This window comes from Pogona vitticeps, chromosome 9, assembly GCF_051106095.1.
Source record: "Pogona vitticeps strain Pit_001003342236 chromosome 9, PviZW2.1, whole genome shotgun sequence".
In the NCBI taxonomy this organism is placed as follows: domain Eukaryota; kingdom Metazoa; phylum Chordata; class Lepidosauria; order Squamata; family Agamidae; genus Pogona; species Pogona vitticeps.
In genome coordinates this window covers 27496773-27523412 of record NC_135791.1, presented here as the reverse complement: position 1 = coordinate 27523412, position 26640 = coordinate 27496773, and the positions used below count along the sequence as shown (strand labels likewise).

The window sequence follows — 26640 nt, the reverse complement described above, 5'->3', positions numbered from 1 at the left end:
AACAGCTTTCGTCTTTTTTCAGGAGATAAGGTGATCAGCATGTTTTTGTTGTGATAAAGGGGGATGTTATTGATGGGTGTTGTTAGCTGGTCTTTCTTTTGTGCAATGATCCCTGGCCCCCTAGCCCTTGTGGCTGGGTAGAGTTCATTGACCTTTTGCACGCTGTATTTTTCAGAATTGGGAGCCAGGCTGAGTATAGTTTTAGGCCTTCTTCCTTTCTGTTGAAGTTCTTTTTATGTTTATGGATTTCAATGGCTTCTCTGTGCAGTCTAACATACAGATTGCTGGTGTTGTCCAGTACTTCAGTATTTTGAAATAGAATTTCATGTCCAGCTTGTTTTAGGGCATGTTCAGCTTCTGCTGATTTTTCCGGTTGTTTTAGTCTGCAGTGTCTCTCATGTTCTTTGATTCTGGTGTGAATGCTGCGTTTTGTGGTTCCAATATATACCTGTCCACAACTGCAAGGTATCTGGTATACTCCTGCAGTGGTGCGGGGGTCCCTTCTGTCCCTTGCTGACCGTAACATTTGTTGCATTTTTGTGGTGGGCTTGAATACTGTTTGTAGGTTGTGTTTTTTCAAAAGTTTTCCCATGCGGTCCATGACCCCTTTGATGTATGGCAGAAATACTTTATTTGTGGGTGGCTGTTTTTCTTCTTCAGTTTGGTGTTGTTTTCTTGGTTTGATGGCTTTTGTGATTTCATCTTTGGAGTAGCCACTTGCCTGTAGGGCCCAATTCAGATGGTTGAGTTCAGTGCTGAGAAACTGAGCTTCACAGTTCCGATTTGCATGGTCTACCAGTGTTTTGATTATGCCTCTTTTTTGCTGTGGGTGGTGGTTGGTGTTTTTGTGTTGGTACCGGTCTGTGTGGGTGGGTTTTCTGTAGACCCTGTGTCCCAGTTGGAGGTCAGTTTTGCGTACGACCATGACATCTAACAACCAACTCCTGTTCTTAGATGTCATGGTCGTAAAATCCACAACAACCATTAGATCCCGTGCGTGAAAGCCTTCACGAAAGCAATACATTATTGCCAACATCTTTAGAAGATTACAAAATCTTTCTTGCCCTTTCCAGTTGCTATTTGTAGATAACTAATTTAGCAATAAATGCCCGTGGAAATGAGGTATTCCCCCATTTTTTATGGTAGGTGTACTTTCTAATCTCCCGTGTCTGGATTATGATGTCTCAGCAGCGTTAATTGTGCAAGAAAACATTCTCCAATGTGAATGAAACAATGCACGTAATTTACTAAAAAGAAGATATTTTCTCTGTTGTGATCTCATGAGGTCATCTCCACTTGCAATATGAGAACAATATCATCCTACCTCACAGGGATACAGTGGTGCCTCACTAGATGATGATAATCTGTTCCACTGAAATTGCTGTCTAGCGAAATCATTGTCTAGTGAAAAGCAAATAGTCGTCTAGTGAAAATCAGTTTGCAAAGCAGGGACCAAACATTGTCCAGTGAAATTCACCCATAGGAATCACTGTTTTGCGAATCGCTATAGCGATCGGAAAAAGTCAATGTCTAGCAAAAAAATTGTCATGCGGGGTAACTGTCTAGCGAGGCACCACTGTACAGTACTGTCAAAATTCCTAACGAGCAAACAGTACACTGAATGCGTCTATGTCTTGCCTTCAACATCACCTCAAATGTTTATGGAGACAAAAGCCTATCTCACAGCCATAAATACTGCACTCCCAAGCCAACTACACCAGAGTACAGGTTGCTGTCCTCTGAAGATGCCGGCCACAGAGACTGGCGAAACGTCAGGAAGAACAACCTTCAGAACACGGCCAAAGAGCCCAAAAAACCCACAACAACCATTAGATCCCAGCCGTGAAAGCCTTCGCGAATATATCAATCATACTGTTGTCTAAAAGGAAGGGCCCCAATTCGCTTAGCCTCTCAATTCTTGCCAGCGATGAGCAGAGTGACACAACAGCTACCCATCCAAAGGGAGGCTCCTGATCTGTTTTTATAGCTCAGTGGGGCATTCTTGTCCAGCCTCTTTGCTCTGTCTTGGTGAGGAGCCTCTTCCCTTCATCCCTTTGGCAGTAAAGGCTGTTCATCTGCCCTCTGTGCCTTCTCCAACCTGTGACCTCTTCTGGCCAAGGTTTTCATGTTGCTTAAGGTGGTTTAGGGTCTCCTGGGCAGGGCACAAGATGGGCAGGGGATGCAGTAGTCCAGCCCTCTTCAGAACAGGGATTGGCCATTTGGGCAGCTGGGAAGGGACTATGGCAATGGAGGTCCCCCAAGGTGGCCGTGTCTCCTGGAATCTGCTGGGACATCAGATCAGCTTCACAGCTGCGGTGCTGACTCTTGTGTGCATTTTCTCAAGAGCTAAGCATGAGTGCAAAGCAGGCTTTCTGTGATGTGAGGAAGGAGATTGGTGGTTCACACTGGTTCAGCATGGGGCACGTCTATAGAGGGTAAGTCCATGTCCCCCTTTTTATTTAGTTATTCATTTATTTAAGGGAAGGCAGGTGCGGTAATTCTGTTCAAATTCTGCAGACCCATTTTCTAACTTTGCAGCTGGAATTTTATGCAAACCAATAGCTGCAATCCTGTTGCTTAGCCTCCTAACTCACAACTGGAGTAGGCCATTTGAGTCAATAGGACTTGTGGAGAAATTGACTCATCAAATTCTTGTTGACTAATTGGAACTGCTCTAGTTGCAACTTCCTACGCTGAGGAACACAATTTCAGCCAGTTTCCTCTTTGATCCTCCTTTTGGATGATGCGTCAGTAAACCCGCCCACCCTCGACCATTAGCTTGGAAGATTTTCCTATGATGCTGCAGTGGATCTTTACCATAAATCTTGGGAATGGCTGGATCCTGAGAAACCTCCTTTTGGGGCAGGGGTCAAAAGACAAGCCCCACAACCTTGCCTCGCCAGCCAGTTCAGGGAAGGTTGGAGTCCGGTGGTCCCAAAAACTCTCCCCCTTGGCCGGCCCAGCTCTCCTCTGGGTGGCCTGCTTCTGTCGGAAACTCTGGCCAGCTGGGCTGGCTTTGCCTCGGCTGCTCCTAATTAGCCCAGGATGGCCAGTGCCAGCAGGCTGAACAGGGCCAAGGGAGATGCTGGCAGAGCAGCTGAGTGACAGCTGGAAGAGGAAGGAAAGGTGATTAGTCACTGGCGGCATGGGTGGGGTGGAGGTGGTGGTGGGGGGGACGGACCTCTGGCCAAACAGGGTTTATTTGGATATTAGATTTGCAGTCCTCTTCTGAGGGGTGGCGATGGATGTTCTTGCACAAGATAAATAGTCAAGCTGGAAAACCAGGGCCTGCTCCGCTCTTTACACAAATCATCAAAATGGCCAAATAAGAGAGCAGCAAGGAATAAAACCCCAGTTAGAGGCACATGAGCTTAAAACACACCAAATGCAGACGGGGATTAATAGGCTTGAAAGCCTCTTAAAGGCCAGAAAAGAGGGAGGCTGCGAGTAGTTCCCTACGGAGGGGACCATCATGGGCAAGGCGGTGCATCCTGGACTCCCCAGTCTCTCAGGTCTTCCTGGTGCCCTGGCTGCCCCCCCAGCAGGAAAACCCCTGCAGCCCCCTCCCCAAGCACGAGGAAGGTAAGAAGCCTCTGCAAACTGGGGGACAGTGTTGGAGGCGGATCCTGTATGCCTTCTCGCTGGTCCCTGGGAGCAGAGTTGCTCCTCAAGACAGCCACGAGGACCCCAGCAGCGCTTCAGGGGAGTTCTTCTCAGGAATAGGGGGCTCCTTGGCATTGACTCTTCTCCGGCGAAGGGCCCTCCTCCCAGGGCAGCAGAATGCTGGAGCGCCAGCACTTGAGACGGGCACTTCAGCCACAACCGCCTCCCTTCTGGCTCTGTGTCACGTTGCTGTGAATCATGTCTGCTCTGCTGCTGGATCTGGTCCGCAGCTCTTGTGTGTTCTTGGTGTGCTATTTTGACTCTGGATGAGATTGATCTGAAAATAGGTGACCTTGGTCTGTGCTCGACTTGGCGCTTGGACCACTCCTGCCCCGTCTGGTTTTGCCAACGTGCCTGGTTTCCAGCCCTGCGCTTGCCGTGCATCTCTGCCTCAACCTTCCTCTCCTTTGATTTCCTTGAGTGGCTGATAGGACTCTTGTTTGTCTGGCCTCCGCTTTGCCTCTGGACTTGGCCTCGGGATTCCTCTTGTCTGGTTAGCCTACGTCTCGTGTGTGTGTGTGTGTGTTTTCCTTTCTTGGGCTAAAAGCATCAAACAAATTTGGACCCAGAACTGGCATAGAATGTGCTTGGCATGCTCTGGGTCCTGACCTCCGGCGAACATCCTGGCCCCTGTGTTATACCACATTTGCAGATGCGGGGCTGCCCTGTGTGAAGCCTATTACAGCAGTCAAGCCAGGATGCAGGCAGAGGACATCTTGCTGAAGCAAGCTCAGATTTCTCTAGAGGAGGCAGGAGCTTCTATATATCTCTCGTCACCCATGTCACTTGCACCTCCATAGGAAGGCTCAGGAAGAAATCTTGCCTTTTGGAAGTTGCCAAGATTTTGCATCCACTGTAGGGTGCCGTCTGCTAGGAAAAGGAGGCTTGGTGGGAAAAGCCAAGATCCCCAGAACGACCCTATCATCTCCTGGAGAGCGTTAGAGATAGTGTGGAGTCTGAACACAGAGGTCTCGCCCGGGTCTCGTCCTTAACCTTCCTGACCCAGCCTGCCTACCTCAGGGGAGTGCTTTGTTGTTAAGAATGTAAGAACCCGCAGGACTCTGATCCATGGTTCATCTAGCCCAGGATCCTGTTTCTTCTGGCAGCTGGCCAGAAGCCTCTGGGAACCCCAGAAACAAGGCAGCAAGGTGTTCGCTGTTTCTTGCCGTCTCTTCCCCAGGCCTGTTATTTCAGCCGCAGGGGCCTGCCTCCGAAATGGGAGGCTGCAGGGGCCCCTTTCCTGCAGGGGCTTGCCTGTATCTGTGAGCTGGCTGGTTCCAGCAAGTGGCTGTTCCGTGGGGCCTCTCCCCACATCCAGCCACTGCCTGCCAGGAAGGCACGCTCATTAGCACCAAGCAAAGATTGCTCTGAGAGAGAGAGAGAGAGTGAATGGGCCATTGCAGATCCAATGTGGCAGGCAGGAGCTTGCTTCGTGTTGCTTCCAGCGGGAAGCTGCTTCCAATGCGTGAGTTCATAGGCTCAGCCGCTTGTCACAGACAGATGAAAAAATCAGGCCGAGGCGATCTTTGGGACAAGACATCTGATGCTTGGAAGGGGGCGGCGGGGGGCCTCTGCCGTGCCCCCCAGTTCTGAGAAAGCCCCACTCTGGCTTAAGAAAGGTGGAAGCACAGGGAGCTTTCTTGATGGAATAGCATCGTGACAGAGTGTCCAGAGGGTCGGCCAAGCGCTCAAGAGGCCTGAGTTCAAATCCCCAGTTGGCCCTGACACTTAATCATGGGAGACCTTCAAGCTTTATGCTGGCCTACCTCACAGGGTTGGTGAGAGGAGATAGTGGAATAAGGAATAATGAAAAATGATGACTGAGCAAAGGCAGGACTTCATAAAGATTCATTAAACGTTTACATGAAATGGAAAAAGTGAAAGGAAACCTTTTTTTTTCTCCCTGGGTTTCTCCTTAATGATTTCCCGGCCTGGGGGGGGGGGGAGTTTAAGTGCAGTTAATGCCAGCTAGCTCAGCCCCATTGAATCAATAGGGATTTACTGAAGGGTTGGTTGAGCAAGGCCATTTAAGGGGTCTTCTGCTCTCACAGGGGCCCACAACAGGAATTGTTGGCCCTGGCAGACGTGGGCTTAAAGCCGCGCTTGTGTGTGTATGCCAGGGAGACGCCCTCCCCATTTCCTGGCCAGCCCGTGTTGCTTCTTTCCTCCCAGTGGCTCCAGCAAGGAGAGCTGCCTCCCCCAGCCGCTCGAGCTGGGAGAGACTGGGGGCAAGGGGCGTGGAGGTTAATGGAGACGTGCCCCAAGCAGACACGTACCGTGAGGCGGCTGATCCGCTCCTCGGCCAGGCTGGGACGCAGCCTCTTCTGTTCCCCACCAGCAAGCAGGCAGGAAGCTGACCTGGGAGGAGGGGAAGAGAAGGGGCAAAGCCACCCTTTGGAGATCCGGGTTTTTTTTTTCCTGGCTTCTCTCTCTTCTCTCTGTATATGTATGTGTGTGTGTGTGTTTGTGCATGCGTGGAAGAGAAGGAAATGTTTTGCCCTAAGAAGCTTTGTTTGAAATCCAGCCTGGGAGTTTTAATAGGAATAATCAGTAGCTCAATCAAGTAATTCATTAATCACAGATGAAACAATGTCGTTTTGAAATAGGATTGTAATCTCAGCTGCCTGCTGACTCGTGTGTGTGTGTGTGTGTGTGTGTGTGTGTGTGTGTGTGTGTGCGTGTGCGTGCGCGTGCGTGTGTGTGTGTGTGTGTGTGTGTGTGTTTTGCAAATGGGTGGCTGTCAACAGTCCCCATATCATAACAGATGATCAGTTAATAAATGATTGATTGATGTTAATTAGGAATGCTCTATCTGCTCAGAAACCTTAATAATTATTATTGTGTGCCATCGTGTCACTACTGACTAATGGAGACTCTTTTTCAGGGTTTTATGGGTGAAGAGTGCTCAGAAGTAGTTTCACATTCTCTTTTTTTCCTAAGGGTACCCTAGGACTGTGTACAGCTCGCCCAAGGCCACCCAGGCTGGTTCTCCTCCCAGGAGGCACAGCAGTGGGGAATTGAACTCCCAATGTCTGGTTCCGCAGCCAGATAACAAGCTCGCGGAGCCAGCACCTTAAGCTTGTATTTTCTCCTGATCCCATATTTCTGGGCTGAGGAATCCAGATTTCACCCCACATTTCAATTGTATTCTTTGGGGCTTAAAATGATTGGGCGCATCCGGCACATTTGCATGCATTTTGCTCCCGTCGTGTGGCGTATTCTCCTCCTCCTAGGCACGGAGAGGGCGAAAGAGTCACTGCAGAAGGCTAAGCTCCTCAGACATGCCTTTTCAGAGAGTGTGCCTTTCAGCCCCTCTGAAAACTTGCTACTGGAAATGGAAATAAGCCAGAAAAGTTTGCAAGGGATCTTTAAAAAAAGGAGCACCTTGGAAGCGCTTCGTGCTTCGGCAGATCGTCTTTCAAAACAAAGCGGCGTGAACTTGAAGGGATGAACAAAGGGCCGTGTATGTTCTGCAAATTGATTTTTGCAGTAATGTTGTCTACCTGGGGATGTCCTTGAAGAATTGAAGATTTTAAGAGCATGAAATTTCAATAGAAGCATGCTATTGTAGGGTTTCCTTGCTTGGCTGGTCTATTTAATTTGGTCTGCAGTGCCCGAACATTGGGGGAGTGTCCGTGGTGAAGCGGGTGCGGATAATGATCTCTGGAGGCCCAGAGTCCATTTTCTGCCATGCCAGAGCTAGACCTGGGTGCTCTCTCCCCTCCCCCCCCCCGTGCTTCCCGCCCCCCCCGCTTCAGCCAGCACACGGTTCATCAGACAAAACCCTTGTAGGGAAATCTCTGAAGGAAGGAGAGCTGCCCGGTTCAGTGGGAAGGCGATGCTGCAATTACCTCTAACAGGAAAATAGCTGGTGTGGTAGTTAAATATCACCTTTCCACCAATGCTGAGCGAAGGTTGCCAGAAGGGATCCTTCCTTGTCGTTGTCGTGGCACCGAGCAGAAGGGAGGCCGGGCTTGAGCAAGAAGGTGAAGCCTTAAGGGCTCGGATACCAGCGGCTGCTGCCTTTTCCCCGGGGTGGGAGAGAGCTCAGCCCCTCCCCCCCCCAGTCTGGCATTGCTTTAGACATTTGCTGTTACTCTGCTTCTACCTTCAGCCTCCCTGGCAGAAAAATGTCCCTCATCCCCCCCTGCCCAGGTTTGGCAAATGAGCAAAATCAATTTTTTTTGAAAAATCTTTTTTTTAAAAAATGACATTTTTCAAATTGGCAAATGGATCTTTTGTTTGTTTGTTTCCCTTCCCCCCAATCTATTTTCCTTGGCAGTGTTTGTAAATAGGCTGTCCCCCCCACCCCACCCCCACCACCGCTTGTCATCCCAGATAAGATCTCCTGGACAGATCCAAGCCTGCCACGACGTTCTCCGGGGCCTGGCCCTGGCTCAGCTGTCACGTTCCCATTGATTGGCCCAAGGCTCTGCAGTCTTTCTTCCTCAGTTTCCCATCTGCCAAGTGGAAGTCATTCCCCCCCTCCCCCGGTGTGCCTCTCCTTCCCTGCTCCATCATCCTTCCTGCTGACAGGTTAGCAAGGCTGGGACTTCAGCTCATTTCAAAAGTACAGATGGCACTTGTGTCTCTACACTTACATTATATGGACCAATCCTGATTGCTGCATGTAACTTACTGGCTGCTTCCCAGGACAAGGAGGTGCCTCACCCCCAAATTCTGGGAGTGAGTCCTGCCTGATCTGGAGCTGCCTACGAATAATCCTAAGGCAGAGCGAATCACTTTCAGGGCTCAGCCGACTCCATTGGTGGTCTCGGAGGTCAGTCCGTGCAAGAGCTCCAGGGTTAGGATGCTGGCCCTCCCCCCCCCCCGCTCCACCTCACTACCACCACCTCTGCAAGAAAAGGCAGACTGTGGTCTCTTAGGACCCATGTCTTCTCTTGGAAAAAGAGACCATCGTCTCTCCAAAGTGCTGCTGGAAGGAAGCCCTCGCTTTGAAGGATCCTCTGTTGGAGATCTGGTTTGAAGATAAAGGACCACCGGAAGGAGGCTCGGGGGAGCTGGGAGCTGCCCGCCTTCCCCTGGCACAGCACCTGGGTGGCAGGCTCAGCACCGGGCATGCAGGTGACCAGGTCAACACCTTCCCCTCCCTTTACGCTGTGTAAAACCATTTTCTGATTTTGCACAAATGCTTACCAATTAACATCCGTGAAAGCTAAGGTAGTGTGGCAGTCAAAGGGGCCACATTAGGACTCAGGAGACCTGGGTTCAAATCCCCACTGTGTCCCTGGGTGGGCATGGGCCAGTCACACTCTCTCCGCCTGACGTGACCTCACAGGCTTGCTGGGAAGGTCAAGTGATAGGAAGAGAGTACACGGCACCGATCTCAGGGGTGCAGAGGCAGGCTCGAAATGTGCCAGATAAAAGAATAAACATGATCCATAATGCCGTTTGGTCCAAATCAGTGCCCTCTTTCACTCTCCTCTTGGGTGATGTCAAAGTCTTTGGCCCCACCATGACACCCCTGTTCCCCAGCATCAGGGGCTCAGCTGGTCCCCCCTTCCTCTCCTTTCTTCCTCCTCCTCTTTCCGCTGGGCCACCTGGCAGGCTGGCTGCGGGGGAGGCATTTGCAGGCAACGCCTGCGCGCCGGGAGGAGGGGCACCTCTGGCAGCTGGCGGCTCTGTTTGTCGACAACCCGTCTCACTTTTATCAGTCACCGATTTTGAGTCAAAGCATGTCAGGCTGAGCAAACGAGCAGCCGTGCTGCCATTCCAGGAACACCACAAGGCCCTGAAGGAGGCGGCGGCAGCAGCAGCAGCAGCGATACAGGGGTGGTATCTGGAGGTTGTAAAGGCGACGTGGGCGATGGCCCAGCTAAGTTGGGAGGGTGGGCGAGAAACTGACCTTCTGACACCACTGCCCTTGGGTGGCTGATGTTGCCCCCCGGGTGAAGAGCCTCTGAGCATGCACCAAGTTCCTTTCCTCCGATGAGAATACATGTTTTGAACAGTTAAGGAAAACAGTAAGCTGAATACGCACCAAGTATATCTACGCCAACTGTTCATGTTTATTACTGTTTTTGTCGCTGAGAATTGACTGCCCTGGATTTGCTTCTATTTTTGATGTTTTGGCAAGGAGGGGAGATGCCTTGTTAAAATTTTATAAGTGGAAGCCAGATCCTGGGAAAGTTATATTTTGCGCTACGGCTCCCATATTTCCCTCGCCAATATGGACTCTGGACATTGTCGCAATCCTACCCCTTCCCTGGTATCTCCAGAGGAGAAGAGGGCTTTGGACCAAAATGTGCAGGGAGGAGAGAAGAGCTGAAACTGTTCTCTTTGGTCAGGAGAGCATGTGGGACGTGGAGAAGCAGACGAAGATGGTGCCTCTGAGAGTGTGCAAAGTCCTTGAGTGCAAAGCCCCTCAGGCAGCCGCTGGGGCACTCAGTATAAGGATTGGGAGCACTAATGGAATCCCAATCAGAGCTGCAAAAAGGCTCTATTGGGGATCTTAAGTTGCCGTTTGGAGTGAAAACTCAGAAGGATTTTGGACCTGTTCCGTTCGGTCACACGTGCAGGCAGGAGGCCCTCTCCTCTTTCGAAGTGCATCCCGCTGGAGACCTCAGTGCTAGCTTGGCTCTCAGAGCCTTTGACTGTGGGTGATGCAGGCCAAGAAGGGTCCAAATCCAGAACTGGCGCTGGTGCTGGGGAATGATATACCTGAGAGAGGGCAAGAGAGAGAAAGGGAGAGGGAGATGCTTCTAGGGTGTCTTTCCCCCTCACCCAGACTTCCTTCCTTCCAGCTTTGCGGCTTTATTGCTGAAATGGAAAGAAAGGCACATTAGACCAAGCTTTCGGAGCTGGTGCTTGCCTGAGTAAGGCCAGAGCTGAGAGGATGTGAAGTGGGGGCGGAGAGGATTTAGGCCCATTAAAACCCTCTTCCTTTCTTCGGCAGCTAATGGCCTGCTCTTGCTTTCCCAGATTGCAAAGTGGAAATGGACCCTCCCATCACTCTCTCTCTCTCTCTCTCTCTCTCTCTCTCTCTCTCTCTCTCTCTCACACACACACACACACACACACACACACACACACACACACACACACACACACACACACACACACACACACACACACACACACACACACACACACACACACACACACATTTTTTCTTCTTTGTCTTTTTATTTTTCAAAGCTAGGGCTGAGCAGCTTTAGCAGAACTGCTGGAAAGGCAAAGAGTCAGCCTTGGGAGGAAGCAGCAACAGTAGCAGCACCTCTGAGTATGTGCAGAATTGTTTCCCACCAGGAAGGTTTGCTGCAACTTGGAAGGTGGCTCTTCTGGGCTGACGTCAGCTTCCCGTCCCCCTGGGGCCCCAGCCTGCCGTTGTAGTGCTCCCATCCCATCTGGAAAACAGGGACCAGGGCTGGGTCGCCCTCCAAGGGTTTTTGAGGTATATGAGCTATTCTAATAACAGATTATGGTGGCCACCCCCAGTGAGGTTTCAGGGCTGAGCAGGGATTTGAGCCCATAGTGCCTGAGCCTGTCTGTTGCCTGGTGTTGTGCCCAGAATCCTTCAGCTCCTGTGACCTTGTTGGGCCAAGATATTCTGTGAGCTATGGCCCGAAAAAGTGAGTTTCCCCAGTTCCGGTGCAAAGCATGAGTGGTAGCTCCCCCCCCCCCCCCACATGCATCAAGAAGGACTTCACCTACTAAAGGGTTTGCATATCTTGGCTGGCTTTTGTGCAAAGGTCTTGGAGCTGGGCGGGATGGTGGCGTTCCTGCCCCTCTTGTTCCAAAGCAGCCCAGGGTCATTCATTTCTGACCGGAGTGATGTGAGAGCATTTGCTATGAGAAATAAACAGAGTAAATAATTAAAGGCTTCTGAGAGCACGCGGGCTCCGTTGGCACAGGGGGGAGCGTGTTGTCTTTTCCATGAACCGTGGCTCCGGGCTTGTTGCCTTCACCAGAGACGGACTGCTTGGAGCAGCAAACAGCACAGCAATGGAGCGAAGGGGAACGGCCTCTGTCAGGCCGGATCACCGTCAGAGCCCAAAACGTCTCCTTTCGGAGACCACGGGAGAGGCGTGTGGCATCTCGTTGAAATCCAGAAAGGAAAACGGTGTTGGAGTCCCAGACAGACAAGGGACCGTGGTTGATGTGTTGTCAGGATAGGTCTGTGCCTCAGTCTAAGTTTGAAAATAAGTTGGGGGGGGAGGGTGTCCAAAAGTCAGGATAGATTCCTATGGGGTGGTGTGCGCATGGTTGCTGGCCATGGGTGCAGGATGTGCACAGGGAAACACACACACACACCCCAGAATCGGTGAATCTCTCAACATCTGGGTGAAGACAAGGTGCAGATGGCCCCCTTGGAAACTTATCTGTGAGTTGTTGTTTGCCAGAACTGTGCAAGAAGAGAAGGCTTTGCTGGAGAAATTTGCACCATGAATCATGTGGCAGCGATCTTGCAGCATTCAGCTTTCCAGGTTGATCCGATTTGGCCAAATTCAGAAAATGCAGAAAAGCAGCCAGAGCTATGGCCTGTTGGCCTTTAAGGCATCAGTTGCAGTTCTGGTTGGGTTTGTAATAAGGGTGTGCTCCCCCTTCTAATGGCCCCAGGCACACACCTGTCTGAAGCATTTTGACCCATGGAAGCATCTAGTGGTCCGCCTTCTTCCAACCTTGCAATGGGTTAGCCTTTTTGGCTTTCTCCGCCTGTAAGAGAGAGACCGCTTGGAAAAAAAATTTCCCACCAGCCCCGTTGATCAGGGAAGGGCACCTCCATGCCAAAGCAGGGGTGCCAACTTTTCGTTGGTCTCTGCTTCTGAGCTGTCAACTGCAGCTTGAGCTACAGGCCTGAGCAGTTGGGGACACTGATCTCTGTACCACCAAAAGTTTCAGCTGAGGCAGTTAGAAGGCAGAGGACCAGGCCTGGGCCAGGTGAAGTTTGAGCCAGTGACTTGGCAACTTAGCCAGATCAGGCACTGATCTTATCAGTGGGTGGTGAGCAGGGGGATAAATCACACCTTTCTTCCCTCAATTAAATTTTTAGGCTGGACTTTTGCTCTTTCTGTCTCCTCCAACGTGAAGGAACGAACTTGAGAAATCCAACTTAGATACTATGCCAGGTTCCAGCGCTGTAGGCCGTTGACTGATTTTTCAGGGGTGATGCATCTGTTCTGGTTTTTAACTTCAAAGGAGCCATAGAAGGCTCTGAACCATATTCCGCCCCCAGAAAGAGGTTCAGCACCATGGACAGCTCCCATTGAATATCAGACTGGGATCTAGTCATCAGTGTCCCCTGGGTTCAGAGTGTTCCATGCTTCAGGATCAGACCTCCTCCCCCTTTCTGGCTCACCCTGGTGTTTACATTCAGGGGGTGAGGAGGGGTCTCTGAATACCAGCCTGGAGGGCAGGGAGACTCCTTTGCTTGTGGTGCAGAGGGAGGCCTTTTCTGTGGTCGCCAGTGCCCTATGGGCAGCCAATTCCGCTGAGATCGGACAGGCCAGTCTGTTTGCCCAGACATTTTCCTAATTGTTTCCCTGATCATTGAGGTTGCCAGTAAGCCTTCCTTTTCAATGAAACTGTTTTTACAATGGTTGCTCTTGCAGTGGGACAGAGTCAAAAGGGACTCACAAATGGGAGATGGGATAGGAGGGAATCAGGTGGTAACAGAAGACCCGGTCAGGTGAATCTTACGAAAAGCTTTGCTCTAAGGACGGATTTGCAGGAGAGAAAAACAGCTGGACAAACAGGGTCAGCCAGATAAGCCTGGCAAAAGCTGAGGAGGTGGATTTAAGCAAAGCTCCTTGCAAAAGCTCTTTCCTTGCCAGCCCGGGACAGAGATACAGTTCTGGTCACCACAGCGGGGGAAAAGATGCCATAGAACTGGGAAAGACGTAGAACCAGCAACTGGAATGATCAAAGGGAGTGGAGGGCCTCCCCTGCGAGAAAAGGTAACATGGCAGGAAGCTGTTTAGCTTAGAGAGAGGAGGGAGGGGAAGGCGAGTTAGGGGAAATGCATAAACATTGTACACGAGGTGGAGAAACTGGAGAGGGAGAAGCTTTTATCCAACTCCCAGAAGTGTGGACCCAAGGGGGTCATTCGGTTGATGGGAGACGCTACATCCAGAGCAGAGCTGGAGCGTGGGATTCACTGCCACAAGCTGTAGGCTGCCAGCTTGGATGGCTTTGGAGAAGATATGGATCCACCCTTCCTTCCTTCCTTCCTTCCTTCCTTCCTTCCTTCCTTCCTTCCTTCCTTCCTTCCTTCCTTCCTTCCTACCTACCTACCTACCTACCTACCTACCTACCTACCTACCTACCTACCTACCTACCTACCTACCTACCTACCTACCTACCTACCTACCTACCTACCTACCTACCTACCTACCTACCTACCTACCTACTGGGTTAATGCCAGGTGAGGAACAGAACCTGGCCAGGTCTCTGAGCCATGGCCTTGTGGCTACACTACACTGATTCTGGACTTTGGAGGCGATGGCCCTCCCTTGTGAACAGAAGACGGGATGAAGGAGGCCTTTGGCCTTCTCCAGCTTCAGGGCTTTGCCAAAGTTCTTAGCCAGTGAGATAAAACTTTTCTAAAGGTTGCCATCAAACATAAGAAACCCACCACACCCTAACTTTAGGTTCTCTTCTTTATATATCTATAATCCCCCCCCCAAGCATTAACTTTTGGGAAATGTGAGGGACTCTTATGGGTATGGATTTTTTTGGGGGGGGGGATAGGCTTCTGGATGGGTGGTGCAGAAGGTAGGAATTCCAAGACATTAAGGAGAAGTCTCCCATCCTGGCCCATCTCTGGGGCTGTTTTGATTGGGCTAATCTGGAAGAGCAGCTGCTGCCGCTGCCTCACAATCATGCTTTGTTTCCTTGTTCTAGTCAAGGTCATTGGTTCCCAGACCCAGAAGCAAACTGTTCCTTTCACTGACAGCTTTTGCACCTGAAAAATGGGATTTTGTTTGTGTGTACCTGTTTGAAAGCCTGGGGCCCTGATCCTGTCCAACAACATGTACGGTGCAGCCAGCAGCCCCTGGGGGGGGGGGGAAGACAGCCTTCATCCAGGGAGTGGACGGTCATCGAGGGCACTCAGAATGAGGACAGAAGGAGGGGGAAGTCTCTCTCGGGGAGAGAGGGTGGGGAGTTGCTCCCTTCCTTGGCAAGGGAAAATGGACTGACCAAGGACAGAGAAGCGAAGAGGAGGACCAGCAGGTGAGGTTCTTCTGGGCCTTGGCCCCAGTTACCAGGAAGTCCTGAGGTGGCTTTCCAATTCCTGGCAGGAAGTGGCCTCTTGTGGCCAGAGCAGACCTCTCTCCCCCCCCCCCCAACCCCCAGGCAAGCCTGGTTTCCTCTTTGGGAAACACAAAAACTGTCTGTGCTTAGATTGCAAGTCTATTAAACAGTAACATGGTGCAGTGAGCAGAATAAACTTTGCCAGAGGTCACATGCAAGCTGATAAAGAAGAGTAGAAAAGATCGAGAATAGTAGTAGGAATGCAGTAGGATCTGGGTTTTTTAAAAATCTGTACAGAGAGTGCAGTCTGCAAAGGATCAGTTGGTTCGTCTGCCAACCACAAAAAGGCCGTACACTTCTATGCACACGCACACGTAAAATTTTTGACAGCCACAGTCAGCAAGGTGTGCATTGCCAGGGAATACCTGAAATTGAGAAACCGTACTGGTCCCGTTCATTTTGGATAGTCAGAAAATGTTTTGCAAGGAGAATTTTCCCTGCTGTACCGGTTGTAAGGCTCAGGAGAAGGGCTGGTGATGGGGTGGGGAGATGGAAAGTGCCCTCTGGGGCTTGTTTTGCAGACCCTTCTGCCACAAGTGGGCTGGGGGCATGCAGCAGGAGGTACAGCCTTTTGCTTTCATTGGTGGGCTGGACTAGGTGGTCTCTGGGTGTACCATGTTTCTGTTTCTCCTTGTTTTACCTTCCTCCCTACTCCCCCAACATCCCCGCAAGCTGTCTGTCCTTTTCAGTGGCATTTCCCTCTTCCTCCCTCACCCACCCTGCCCAGTTCATTGCTTCTAATCCCCTTTAATCTTCCTAACACCCCTAATGAGATCATAATTTGGGAGAGGGGTGGGGCCGGGCCTGGAAGGCTGTCGGCAGTGCTTTCTCATAGCTGGACTCCCATGGTGCTAATCCTACCACCTCCCCTCTGGAGGTGGCTGGCTGGCTGCTGAGCAAGGTGGGATCCATGCTGGGAAGAGCAGGGACACAGGGACCCCAGGCACGTCCTCCTCCCCTGCAAAGAGACAATATCTTGTGTACATCTAGGGGAGTATTTATAATGTAGGGCAAACCCCATAAATGGGGGGGGAGAGAGGTGCTGGTGTATAGGTATGCTCAGACCAAACATTTTGGGGCATGGCATCCTACCTAATCCTGACTCTGTGGGAGGGGGTTGTGGGGGTTTTGCAGCAGCAGCAGCAGCAGCCAGATAAAGGGAAAGCTTGTTGGCAAAGTCTCTCTGAACAAAGGCATTATCTGAAAAGGCGTCGTCTCCCTTACCTGCCTGCCCAGGTACTGAGATCTGCAAGCGAAATGCCTCCTGATGCCACCCCACCACCTTCAGAGGCCCATTGGGTGAGGACACAAGACAGAGCCTCCTGGGTGGCTGCTCTCAGACTGTGGAACTCATGGCCCAGAGAGGGAGGGGAAGGCTGGTCTCTTCCCAAATAGCCTTCCTTTGGCACCCGTAGACCTCCTTGTTTAGATTGGCCGTCAGATGGGGGCAAAGACATCTGAGGACATCCTGTGCTCTCCTGTTGTCAATTGAAATTATTAATTTTAACTGGGGTATTCCAAAATGGTGTTTAACTGTCCTCTATTTGAATAACCGATCTCCTTCTGTTTTAGTATTTGTAATGTCGCCTGTCCCAGCTCCCGAAAGCATGCAAATGTGAGTAGATAAATAGGTACCACCTCGGTGGGAAGGTAAACAGCGTTCCGTGTCTAAGTCGCACTGGCCATGTGACCACGGAAAGATTGTCTTCGGACAAACGCTGGCTCTATGGCTTGAAGAGCAGGATGAGCGCCACCCCCTAGAGTCGGACACGACTGGTCAAAAAAAAAAATTGTCAAGGGGAACCTTTACCTTTACCTTTTTAATGTGTTGTTAGTGGTATTTTTCAGAACCATGTCACATGTTGCCTTAGGCCCCAGTTTTGAGGAGGAAGGGGAGATAGAAGCCCAGTCAACCAATTAATCAGCCAACCAACCAGTAATAGGAGTGAGAGGAACAGAGGGTGTTGAACATATTGTAGATTTTCTGCATCGCCATCTAAACAAACATGTGCGCTACACACTTAGAACACGCCTTCCTGCTGAGCCATTGAGCCCTGGCACCAGCTGGTACTGGGTGGGAAAGGGTGTCCCACTTTTAAAGGTACTGACGGATAATAACAGTGGGCGGCCTCCTCGTCCTCCTGCCCCTCCTGTCCTGGTTGTCTTGAGATTGCCTCCTTTCTTGGAGACCCAGGGAAGTGTAGCTGCTCCTCGAGACTTAAGCAGATGCCCTGGGCGCTGGCAACTTGGTGTGCCTGTCATTTCCCCCGTCCTTCCTGTCGAGGCGCATCAGAGTGCATTCAGGCTGAATAGTGGCGGATTGTAGTGAACGGGAGGGGGTGTCCACCAGTGGCGGGGAGCCCACCGGCGGGAACCTCTCCTGCACCTCAGTGGGAGGGAGAGAAAGACTCCTGGATCTGCTCTGCCTGACCAAAGCGTGGTGCCGGAGGGCTCCTGAGGGAGACCCCCCCCTCCTGGCCTGCAACTCGGCTCTAATGGACGCAGACAAGTGGGTACAGGGAGGAGGGAGCGACCCAAGAGACCGGCAGGGGACAAGGGGCCTGGCAGCATCCTTTTACGATGGCAACCGGACCAGCCGGTGAGATCGGAGAATCAGGACACGCGGCCAAAGGGCAGGTGAGCTAGTTGTCAATCCCTGCCTGGAGGATGGAGGGGGACAGAGAGCGAGGGCTTTAAAAATACGCGATTTCCTCTGAGCTCACTCTCCTGTTCAGTTTTAAGGGGAAGACCCTTGAAGTTGGGCTGGTCCTGAGCTCTCTCTAGTCCAGCGTTCAGTTCACACAGGGGCCCACCCGCAGGAGGGGACCACAACTGCCCCCCACCCCCCACCCCCTCTCCCATTCCCAGCCATCGACAGGCGGGGGCCTCCTGCCTCTGATCCTGGAGGGACAGGGGACCTCCTGACTCGTGGCTCCTGACAGCCTCATCCTCCATGCCCAGGTCTAGACTCCTTTTAAAAGTCCTCCAGGCTGGGGGCTGCCTTGCAAACAGCTGAGTTTGCCTTTGCACCTGACAGGGAAGCCCTTCCTTTTCCCTGCCCTCAATCTGCCCCCTCCATTCTGCTTCTTTGGAGCTCCTCCTGCTTGGCCTTCCGTGGGGCAGGGAGGGGGAGTGAAAGGTCTGCCTGCCTCCTTTCTCGGCCCCACCTGGAACCTTACCTGCATCTCTGCACCCCCCCCCCCGGTCTTTTCCAAGCCTGACAGCCCCGTCAAGTGTGATCATTCTGACTCATTTCTTCAGCAGACAGCAAGGGTGGTTTTTTTTTGGGGGGGGAGGGGTTTGTTATTGTTTATTTATTTATTTTGAGGGGGGGGCAGTTTCCTTTCTCCCCATAGCCAGCCGAACATGAAAAGGACCCTGAAGGAACAGAAAACGCACCTTTTTAAATGCTATTTTATCTCGGAGGCAGAAACTGCCCAGCCCTGGTTTTAGAGACACACACACACACACACACCGCCCCACACCCACCCACAGGGCTGGTGGTTGTGTGTTTCTTGTATTGTTGTCAGGTTCCTTGATCACTTTGACCTTTGGGGAACCTTTTCCGACAGGCCTTTTCCCGATAAAAGTCGAACGGTACACGCTGTTACAAATTCACAGATCTGTCTCTGTGGGCCTAAAGGCGTTGGCCGTATTGGCATTTTATTTCCCACCCCTTTCCCTTTAGATCCACGAGGCGTGATTTGCTTTTCTCGTTGCCACCAGGCAAGGGGTTGACATTTCCGGCGGCTCGTCTGTCGCAGCCCTGGGACCGCTTTTTCAGGCCGCCACGGCCACTTCTCAGCCCACCTTCATCCCAGGGCAGGAAGCTGGGATTTTCTGCTCCGGTGCCGGCCGACAGGGCTCTGCCTTCACCATTTCAGTGCCCGCTCCTCACCCAGAGTGAAGATGTGCAGGGAGAGCTTTCCGGCATCCCTAAAAGGGGCCTGCAAAGCTCGCCCCCATATTGCTCACCCTGAACTTGATTTTGAACACATTAAAGAGAAAAAAAGTGTTTTGTTCCAGATCATCAAATGACCACGTTGTTTGCTTTCCTTCGCTGAGCATTTATTTCCACGTCCCGTTTTTGGTTCTCCAAGCACTCCCCAGTCTCTGACAGGACGTCTCCTCTCGCGCTGCGACTCCGAGGTTAGCTTCCAAGTCTTTAGTAAAGGAGTTTTGGGCAGTCCGAGAAAACTGTGCCTGCAGGATCTCCCTGCTCTGCAGATTTATGGATCACCTTGAAAGTTAGGGAGAAAGACTTTATCTTGGCAGAAGCCATGCTGAGTTTCTCTCCACAGGACTTGTCCTTCTATATGCAGTACTGTTTTAACTTTGATAATGATTTCCACCCATGTGTCCCTTCCATCTTTCTTTTAGCACATTAAATTTCCACTAATTTAAATTAAGCTAACTGGTCTGTAATTATCCAGAGTCCCTCCATCCCACCCCCGCAAAATTCTTCTACTTGTTCTTCTTCTACTTCTTCTACTCCAGCCATCAGGTAGAAGAGATGCTATTAGGGTCATGTTACGTAGGTGACACAAAGGGAGTGGACCCATCCCAGTGGGATCAAACAATGGGAAAGGAGACTCTGTCCTAAACTTAAGAAGAACTTCCTGATGGCAGAAACATTGCCTGCTTGACAAAGGATCGGATTCTCCTTCCCTGGAGTTTTAAGTAGGGGTTGGATGGCCATCTGTAGAGAAGGACTTGGCTGAGGATGTCTGCATTAGCACGGGGTTGGACTAGATGACCTGGGTTCCCCTTCAGATTCACTATCTGATTAGTCTTGGGGGCACAGTCTCCCTGATGCTTTGTGCTCTTATATTTAAGATTAGATTAGTAAATGAGAACTGCCCGTCCTGATTCTTGAACTTGCATGCAGCCAGGAGAGCTGGATGGCTGCTTCTAAGGGAATGTCAAGAGAGCACACAGCGACATAGTCTGGTTCTAAAGTCTCTCAAAATCTGCTTGCAAGACCTTAGATCTGAGCCACTGACCATCTCATGAAAATATGTTATTTTAAAGTGTAAACTTCTCTTAACACATTTGCAAAGAAACTTGTGTGGAAGCTTTTTTTTTGAACCTGGATTCATGGACAGTTTACCAGGAGTGACAATGGAACTGGCAAGTAACCAGAATTAATGAGGCTTGAACAAAGAGAAAGTTAGAAGAGGTGTGTATGTGTGTGTGTGTGTTTCAAAGCAGGAGGGAAGGTGAATGCACCAGGCACCTCCTGCTCAAAACAGAAGTGTTGGTGTGTGTATGGGTAGTGGCAGGAAGGAAAAACCAGTCCTTGCAGTGAGGAACTTGAAAGGAGAATTTTGAAGGGTGGAGGAAACGGGGAGGAGAGGCAGAGAGCGTTTATTGTGCACAGTTGAAAAGTTCCGGGTGCTGTGAAATGGAATGAGAGGCAGCCGAGATGCTAAAGAGACTGATGGTGGAAGCGCAAGGGGCGACGTTCTCTCCCGAGATGACAGGAACTTGTCTGAAAGGAAGAGGTGAGGGAAAGCGTGGCAGTGGCACCAATTATGGAGGAGCTCAGCAAACCCCAGGCAGCTCTCAGATACCTTGTCAGCCTGGCCGGGGGCCCAGGCAGGCAGGCGGTGGTGACTGGGGGGGGGGGGAACCGAGGCAGGCATGTCAGGATTGTATGCGCAGAGCTAAACCCCTGTCCTCCAAGGGTGGGGGCCGAGGAGAGTCATCCAGATCCACCGCACAACAAAAAGCAAGTTGTTTGGAGCACAGCTCCCAGAGTTCCCCAGGCAGAAATGGCCATGCTGGCTAGGGGGAATTTCAGTACTGAAATACTGTAGTCCAAAAAAGTAACGTTTCCAAGAACGGTCCAAATTCGAGGAAAGCTGAGCTTATACCTGGGGGAAATTGGGCATTTCTTGTTCTTCTTTTTTTTATCCTTTTGTTTCCTCATAGCAAAATTCAAGCTTAGACTAAAGAGAGTAGGAAAAACCACTGGGCCACTCAGGTATAATCTAAACCAAATCCCTTATGAATACACAGTGGAAGTAAAGAACAGATTTAAGGAAGTAGATTTGGTGGACAGAGAGCCTGAAGAACTTTGGATAGAGGCTCGTAACATTGTACAGGAGGCAGCAACAAAAACCATCCCAAAGAAAAGGAAATGCAAGAAAGCAAAGTGGCTGTCCAAGGAGGCCTTAGAAATAGCAGAGAGGAGAAGGGAAACAAAATGCAAGGGAGATAGGGAAAGTTACAGAAAATTGAATGCAGACTTCCAAAGAATAGCAAGGAGAGACAAGAGGACCTTATTAAATGAACAATGCAAAGAAATAGAGGAAAATGACAGAAAGGAAAAACCAGAGATCTGTTCAGGAAAATTGGAGATATTAGAGGAACATTTTGCGCAAAGATGGACATGATAAAGGACAAAAATGGGAGGGACCTCACAGAAGCAGAAGACATCAAGAAGAGGTGGCAAGAATACACAGAGGAATTATATCAGAAAGATTTGGATATCCCGGACAACCCAGACAGTGTAGTTGCTGACCTTGAGCCAGACATCCTGGAGAATGAAGTCAAGTGGGCCTTAGAAAGCCTGGCTAACAACAAGGCCAGTGGAGGTGATGGCATTCCAGTTGAACTATTTAAAATCTTGAAAGATGATGCTGTTAAGGTGCTACATTCAATATGCCAGCAAGTTTGGAAAACCCAACAGTGGCCAGAGGATTGGAAAAGATCAGTCTACATCCCAATCCCAAAGAAAGGCAGTGCCAAAGAATGCTCCAACTACCGTACAATTGCACTCATTTCACACGCTAGCAAGGTTATGCTCAAAATCCTCCAAGGTAGGCTTCAGCAGTATGTGGACCGAGAACTCCCAGAAATGCAAGCTGGATTCCGAAGAGGCAGAGGAACTAGAGACCAAATTGCTAACTTGCGCTGGATTATGGAAAAAGCCAGAGAGTTCCAGAAAAACATCTACTTCTGCTTCATTGATTATGCAAAAGCCTTTGACTGTGTGGACCACAGCAAACTATGGCAAGTCCTTAAAGAAATGGGAGTGCCTGACCACCTTATCCATCTCCTGAGAAACCTATATGTGGGACAGGAAGCAACAGTTAGAACTGGATATGGAGCAACTGATTGGTTCAAAATTGGGAAAGGAGTATGACAAGGCTGTATATTGTCCCCCAGCTTATTCAACTTATATGCAGAATACATCATGCGGAAGGCTGGACTGGAGGAATCCCAAGCCGGAATTAAGATTGCTGGAAGAAATATCAACAACCTCCGATATGCAGATGATACCACTCTGATGGCAGAAAGTGAGGAGGAATTAAAGAACCTTGTAATGAAGGTGAAAGAGGAGAGTGCAAAAAATGGTCTGAAACTCAACATCAAAAAAACTAAGATCATGGCCACTGGTCCCATCACCTCCTGGGAAATAGAAGGGGACGATATGGAGGCAGTGACAAATTTTATTTTCCTGGGCTCCATGATCACTGCAGATGGAGACAGCAGCCACGAAATTAAAAGACGCCTGCTTCTTGGGAGGAAAGCGATGACAAATCTTGACAGCATCTTAAAAAGCAGAGACATCACCTTGCCAACAAAAGTCCGAATAGTCAAAGCTATGGTTTTTCCTGTAGTGATGTATGGAAGTGAGAGCTGGACCATAAAGAAAGCAGACCGCCAAAGAATTGATGCCTTTGAATTGTGGTGCTGGAGGAGGCTCTTGAGAATCCCCTGGACTGCAAGGAGAACAAACCTATCAATTCTGCAGGAAATCAACCCTGAGTGCTCACTGGAAGGACAGATCCTGAAGCTGAGGCTCCAGTACTTTGGCCATCTCATGAGAAGAGAAGACTCCTTGGAAAAAACCTTGATGTTAGGAAAGTGTGACGGCAAGAGGAGAAGGGGACGACCGAGGATGAGATGGCTGGACAGTGTCTGCGTAGCAACCAACATGAATTTGACACAACTCCGGGAGGCAGCGGAAGACAGGAGGGCCTGGCGTGCTCTGGTCCATGGGGTCACGAAGAGTTGGACACGACTAAACGACTAAACGACGACGACGTTCTTTTTTTTAAAAATTTAACATGTCCCGTAGGATATTTTTACAAATCTTATTCTGGTTCTACTACTCAAGAGAAAGGAGTAAAGAGCTGTTCTGTTGTTGTTACATGCTGTGAAGTTACCCCAGCTTATTGCAACCTCCATGAATGAGCCATCTCCAAAATGTCCTGTCCTCAACAGGCCCTGCTCTGCTCTTGCAAACACAAAGCTGGGGCTTCTTTTCGAGAATCAATCTATCTCATATTTAATCTTCCTCTTTTCCTGTGGCCTTCCACTTTTTCCAGCTTTATTGTCTTTTCCAAAAAATCCTGCCCAAAGGAGGACAGCCTCAGTTTCCAGATTTTTGCCTCCAGAGGACGTTCAGCCTTGATTTGATCCAAGACCCACTTGGGTATCTGCAAAGCTCTCCTCCAGCACCACATTGAAAATAAATCAATTTTCTCGCTGTCAACTTTCTTTAGAGTCCAACTTTCACACCCATCAGCGCTGAGTACCCAGCTTGCTGGGGGGGCAATGTGTAGCCTGCATAATTAAATTGTAAACCGCCCAGAGAGTGCTTGAAGCGCTATGGGGCGGTATATAAGCAGCACGCTTTGCTTCTGCTTTTGATCAGAAATACAAGAGTGTGTATGACCTTGATCTTGGTTTCTAGCGACACATCCTTACACTTGGGTATTTTTTCATCATGGCTTCCCTCCCGAGTCTCAGTCTTCTGATTTCTTGACTGTAGTCACTATTCTCATTGATGATTGGACCAAGGTACACAAAATCTCTGGCTATTTCAATTTCTTCCTTGCCAACATTAAAGTTGTGCAGTTCTTCTGTAGTCATGATTTTTGTCTTCTTCCTGTTCAACTGCAGTCCTGCTTTGGCACTTTCTCCTTTCACCTCCAGTAATATTCGTTTCAAGTCATTTCCACTTTTGTGCCAGTAAGACGGTGTCATCTGCATATCTTAAATTACTGATGTTTCTTCCACAGGCATTTTGTAGCCATGGGACCTAGAAATGTTTCTTTAAATAGTAAATTTCCACGCTCTTGCATTCAGGTTTTTAAGCTATCTGAAAGGTTGACAAATGAAAAAATCCCAGGCTCTGGGCTTGAGAAATAGATCTGTGGTTGTGACAAGAGCCAGGCCTGTTTGATCACATACGGTGTGAAGCTGTCCCCCCCCCCCCCCCGTGGGGCAGGGTGAATCCTTTTGCTCAGCAGCACCAAACTGAATATTTTTAAAATGATGGTTTTGTGCCGCTTTCAATCTGGGGTGTCTTGCTGTGCAGTAGCTTGGCGCTCTCAAGCTGTGCTTGAGAAATCAAACAGGAGGCAAACTATGTGGGGGGGGCACAAGATCAGAGGGAGGGGCAAGCTTCCCCCCCCCACCTCTTGTCTGGACACCTGGTGCTTGCTGACGCCTTGGGTCCTGCTCTCAAGGTCCTCCTGGATGGTCTCCCCAGGAGGAGGCCTGCCAACCGGCCAGCTGAGCTGCCCTCCCCCCCCCACCCCATCCAGCCCCTGCCTGCAAAGGCCGCTTTTGTCTTGGCTTGGGTGAGCAACAACCCCGTCTATAAATCTCCGCTGGAGCGTGGCACAGCAGGGGGCCCTGGGCCTTGCTGATAAGCCTGCGGTGGAAGTGCCCGGCCCCTCATCACAAAGGCCCATCGTCCTTTGCCAGGAAAACACACTAGCCTGTCTTGCAGGCAGCCAGAGAGCCTTGGGTTGGGCGGGCGTGAGAGGCCAAGAGGAGGAGAGGAACGGCTGTTGCCCAGGGATAAATTCCGCCTTGAGGTGAACGAGATAAGGAGACCCAAGTGTGGCACAAGGACACACGGCCGAGAAACATCCCTCTGATTTCAGAGTGGCCTTAAGGGCAACGGATCAGAGAGGTTTACTTGGAAACGTGACACAAATCCTGCCTGAGGAGCGTGTCCCGGTAAGAGCCTTGCCCATGATAAGCCCCCCTGAGAATCTGGTGGAGAGGCCAGGGCGGAACAGCTCTTGACTGACCGTCAGCGGGCTCTTTCCCCTGCGGGAACCAGCGTGCGGCCTGTGGCGTTCCCCTTTGCCCAGGTGTGCAGCGTGGCACTGCTGGGGCTCCCCCGTGTGCCCGTGGAAGTGGCATGGGCTGCACCACGCCACTCACGCGGCCGTCTCCTCACCGGTTTCGCAGGCTTTTTTACAACACAGGAGCATTTTTGGCATAGGAAGCGTGTTGTCTTTCAGAGATATTTGAGTAGGTGCGTGAGTCTCGCTGAAGAGGAAGAGCCTAAAGGAGTTCAAACTTTTGAATAGGTTCTTCTCCAGAAGCAGGTGTCTCAAGGGCAGGCACAGTGGGGCGGCAGGGGGGTGGGTGGGAGAGGAGTACATTTGAAAGCAAGTGACACACCCAGGACAGGATTTATCTGGCATTTATTTGACTCATTTATTTATTTGATTTCAGCCTGTCTTTTTCCGTGCAGAGGGGAGTGCTTCTTCTTCTTCTTCTTTTAGACTACTGTTCCCACAAATCTACATGGCTGATGGAAGATTCTGGGGGGAAATAGTCCAGAAAAAAAACTTTTCCATGCTCTCCTTTCTTATGGCATGCTGTGCTGAGGGACTCAGCCTGAGATCAACTAGAATAGACCCATTGAATCAGTGGAACTTACGTTGGTGTTGACTCTCCAAATCCCCACTGATTCAATGGCCTGCTCTCATTGTGACTTATTACTCAATTTCAGTCATGCAATTGCACTGAGTTTTATTATATTGCAGTGTATGTTGTTTTGGGAATCATGCTGGAGCAGTGAGGAATTAATGCATCTCTTAAACAGTCCAGCAGCCTCTTGTTTCCCTGGGAGTTAACCAGATGCCTCTTGAGGGCCTGCAATTGAGATATGGTCCTCGATACCCCATTTTTTGCTGGACTCGGAGGTGGCCGACAGCTGTTGTGGCCGATGGCCGTGGACATGGCTGACCGTCGTTCCCGTGAGTTTGACCGGCTCAGACCTGCTGAGGGTTGTCTTCTACTGATCTGGACACGGAGCACCTGTGAAAAGTCCCCGAGCAGGGCTTGGACGTCTCGTGGCCTTTGAGATCCTCCACCTGCTGTGTGTTTTCCTCCCCTTTTCCGGATAGCATTCAATCACCCTTTGCGTCTCGCCTTTGCTATCTGACGGTTATTGACGGTCTGCGAGGGATCCGAGGCCTGGGAGGCTGGACGGAAGTGGAGATCTCACACCTGCTCTTCGATTCTGGATGGCTGTTGATCTTTGGAAATGTTGTTTCCTCGCTTCCCCCCCTCCCCAGCTTTGTTTGTGTGTCAATGCTTTCTGGGCTGTCTGGACAGTGACGACCCCCCCCCCCGTGCCTGGATCTTTCAGCCCAAGCCAATCCTTCCTTCCAGCCCCTGCCCCCCCACCTGTCCCCCCCCCCCGACATGATCTGACAGCAGCCTCCCAGGCCAGACTGCCTGCCGTGAGCTGGGGGAAGGGAGTGCCAGACGCCCGCATTATCACGCCGTGCTTCTTGGCTCTGTGCCTGTAGCAGCCGAGCCGTTTCGTCCAGTGGCTGGCGGAGCGGAGCGATGGGTGCCTAGTGTGCTTCCCCCCTCGACTCCCCCAACCCCGTCGTTTGACCAGAGGGCCCAAGGAGATGGGGAGGAAGCAAAGGT

The 26640-nt window shown here is 50.6% G+C and overlaps 1 protein-coding gene across 3 annotated transcripts in view; it reads left to right on the top strand.

Annotated features, from left to right (window-relative positions):
* The window catches only part of LRFN1 (leucine rich repeat and fibronectin type III domain containing 1), a 56249-nt gene that overhangs the window by 10768 nt on the left and 18841 nt on the right, over positions 1-26640 (top strand). Inside the window, exon 1 of one of the 3 annotated variants that reach the window (XM_072979605.2) lies at positions 24787-24921. The exons of 1 other annotated variant lie outside the window; for it this stretch is intronic. Coding sequence is in view for 1 of the 2 variants with exons in the window: in XM_072979604.2 (XP_072835705.2) it covers positions 26622-26638 (17 nt within the window). In the remaining variant the exon portion in view is untranslated. Of the gene's footprint in view, positions 1-24786; positions 24922-26498; positions 26639-26640 lie in introns of those variants that run through there. One more of the 3 variants, XM_072979604.2, reaches the window with a different exon arrangement.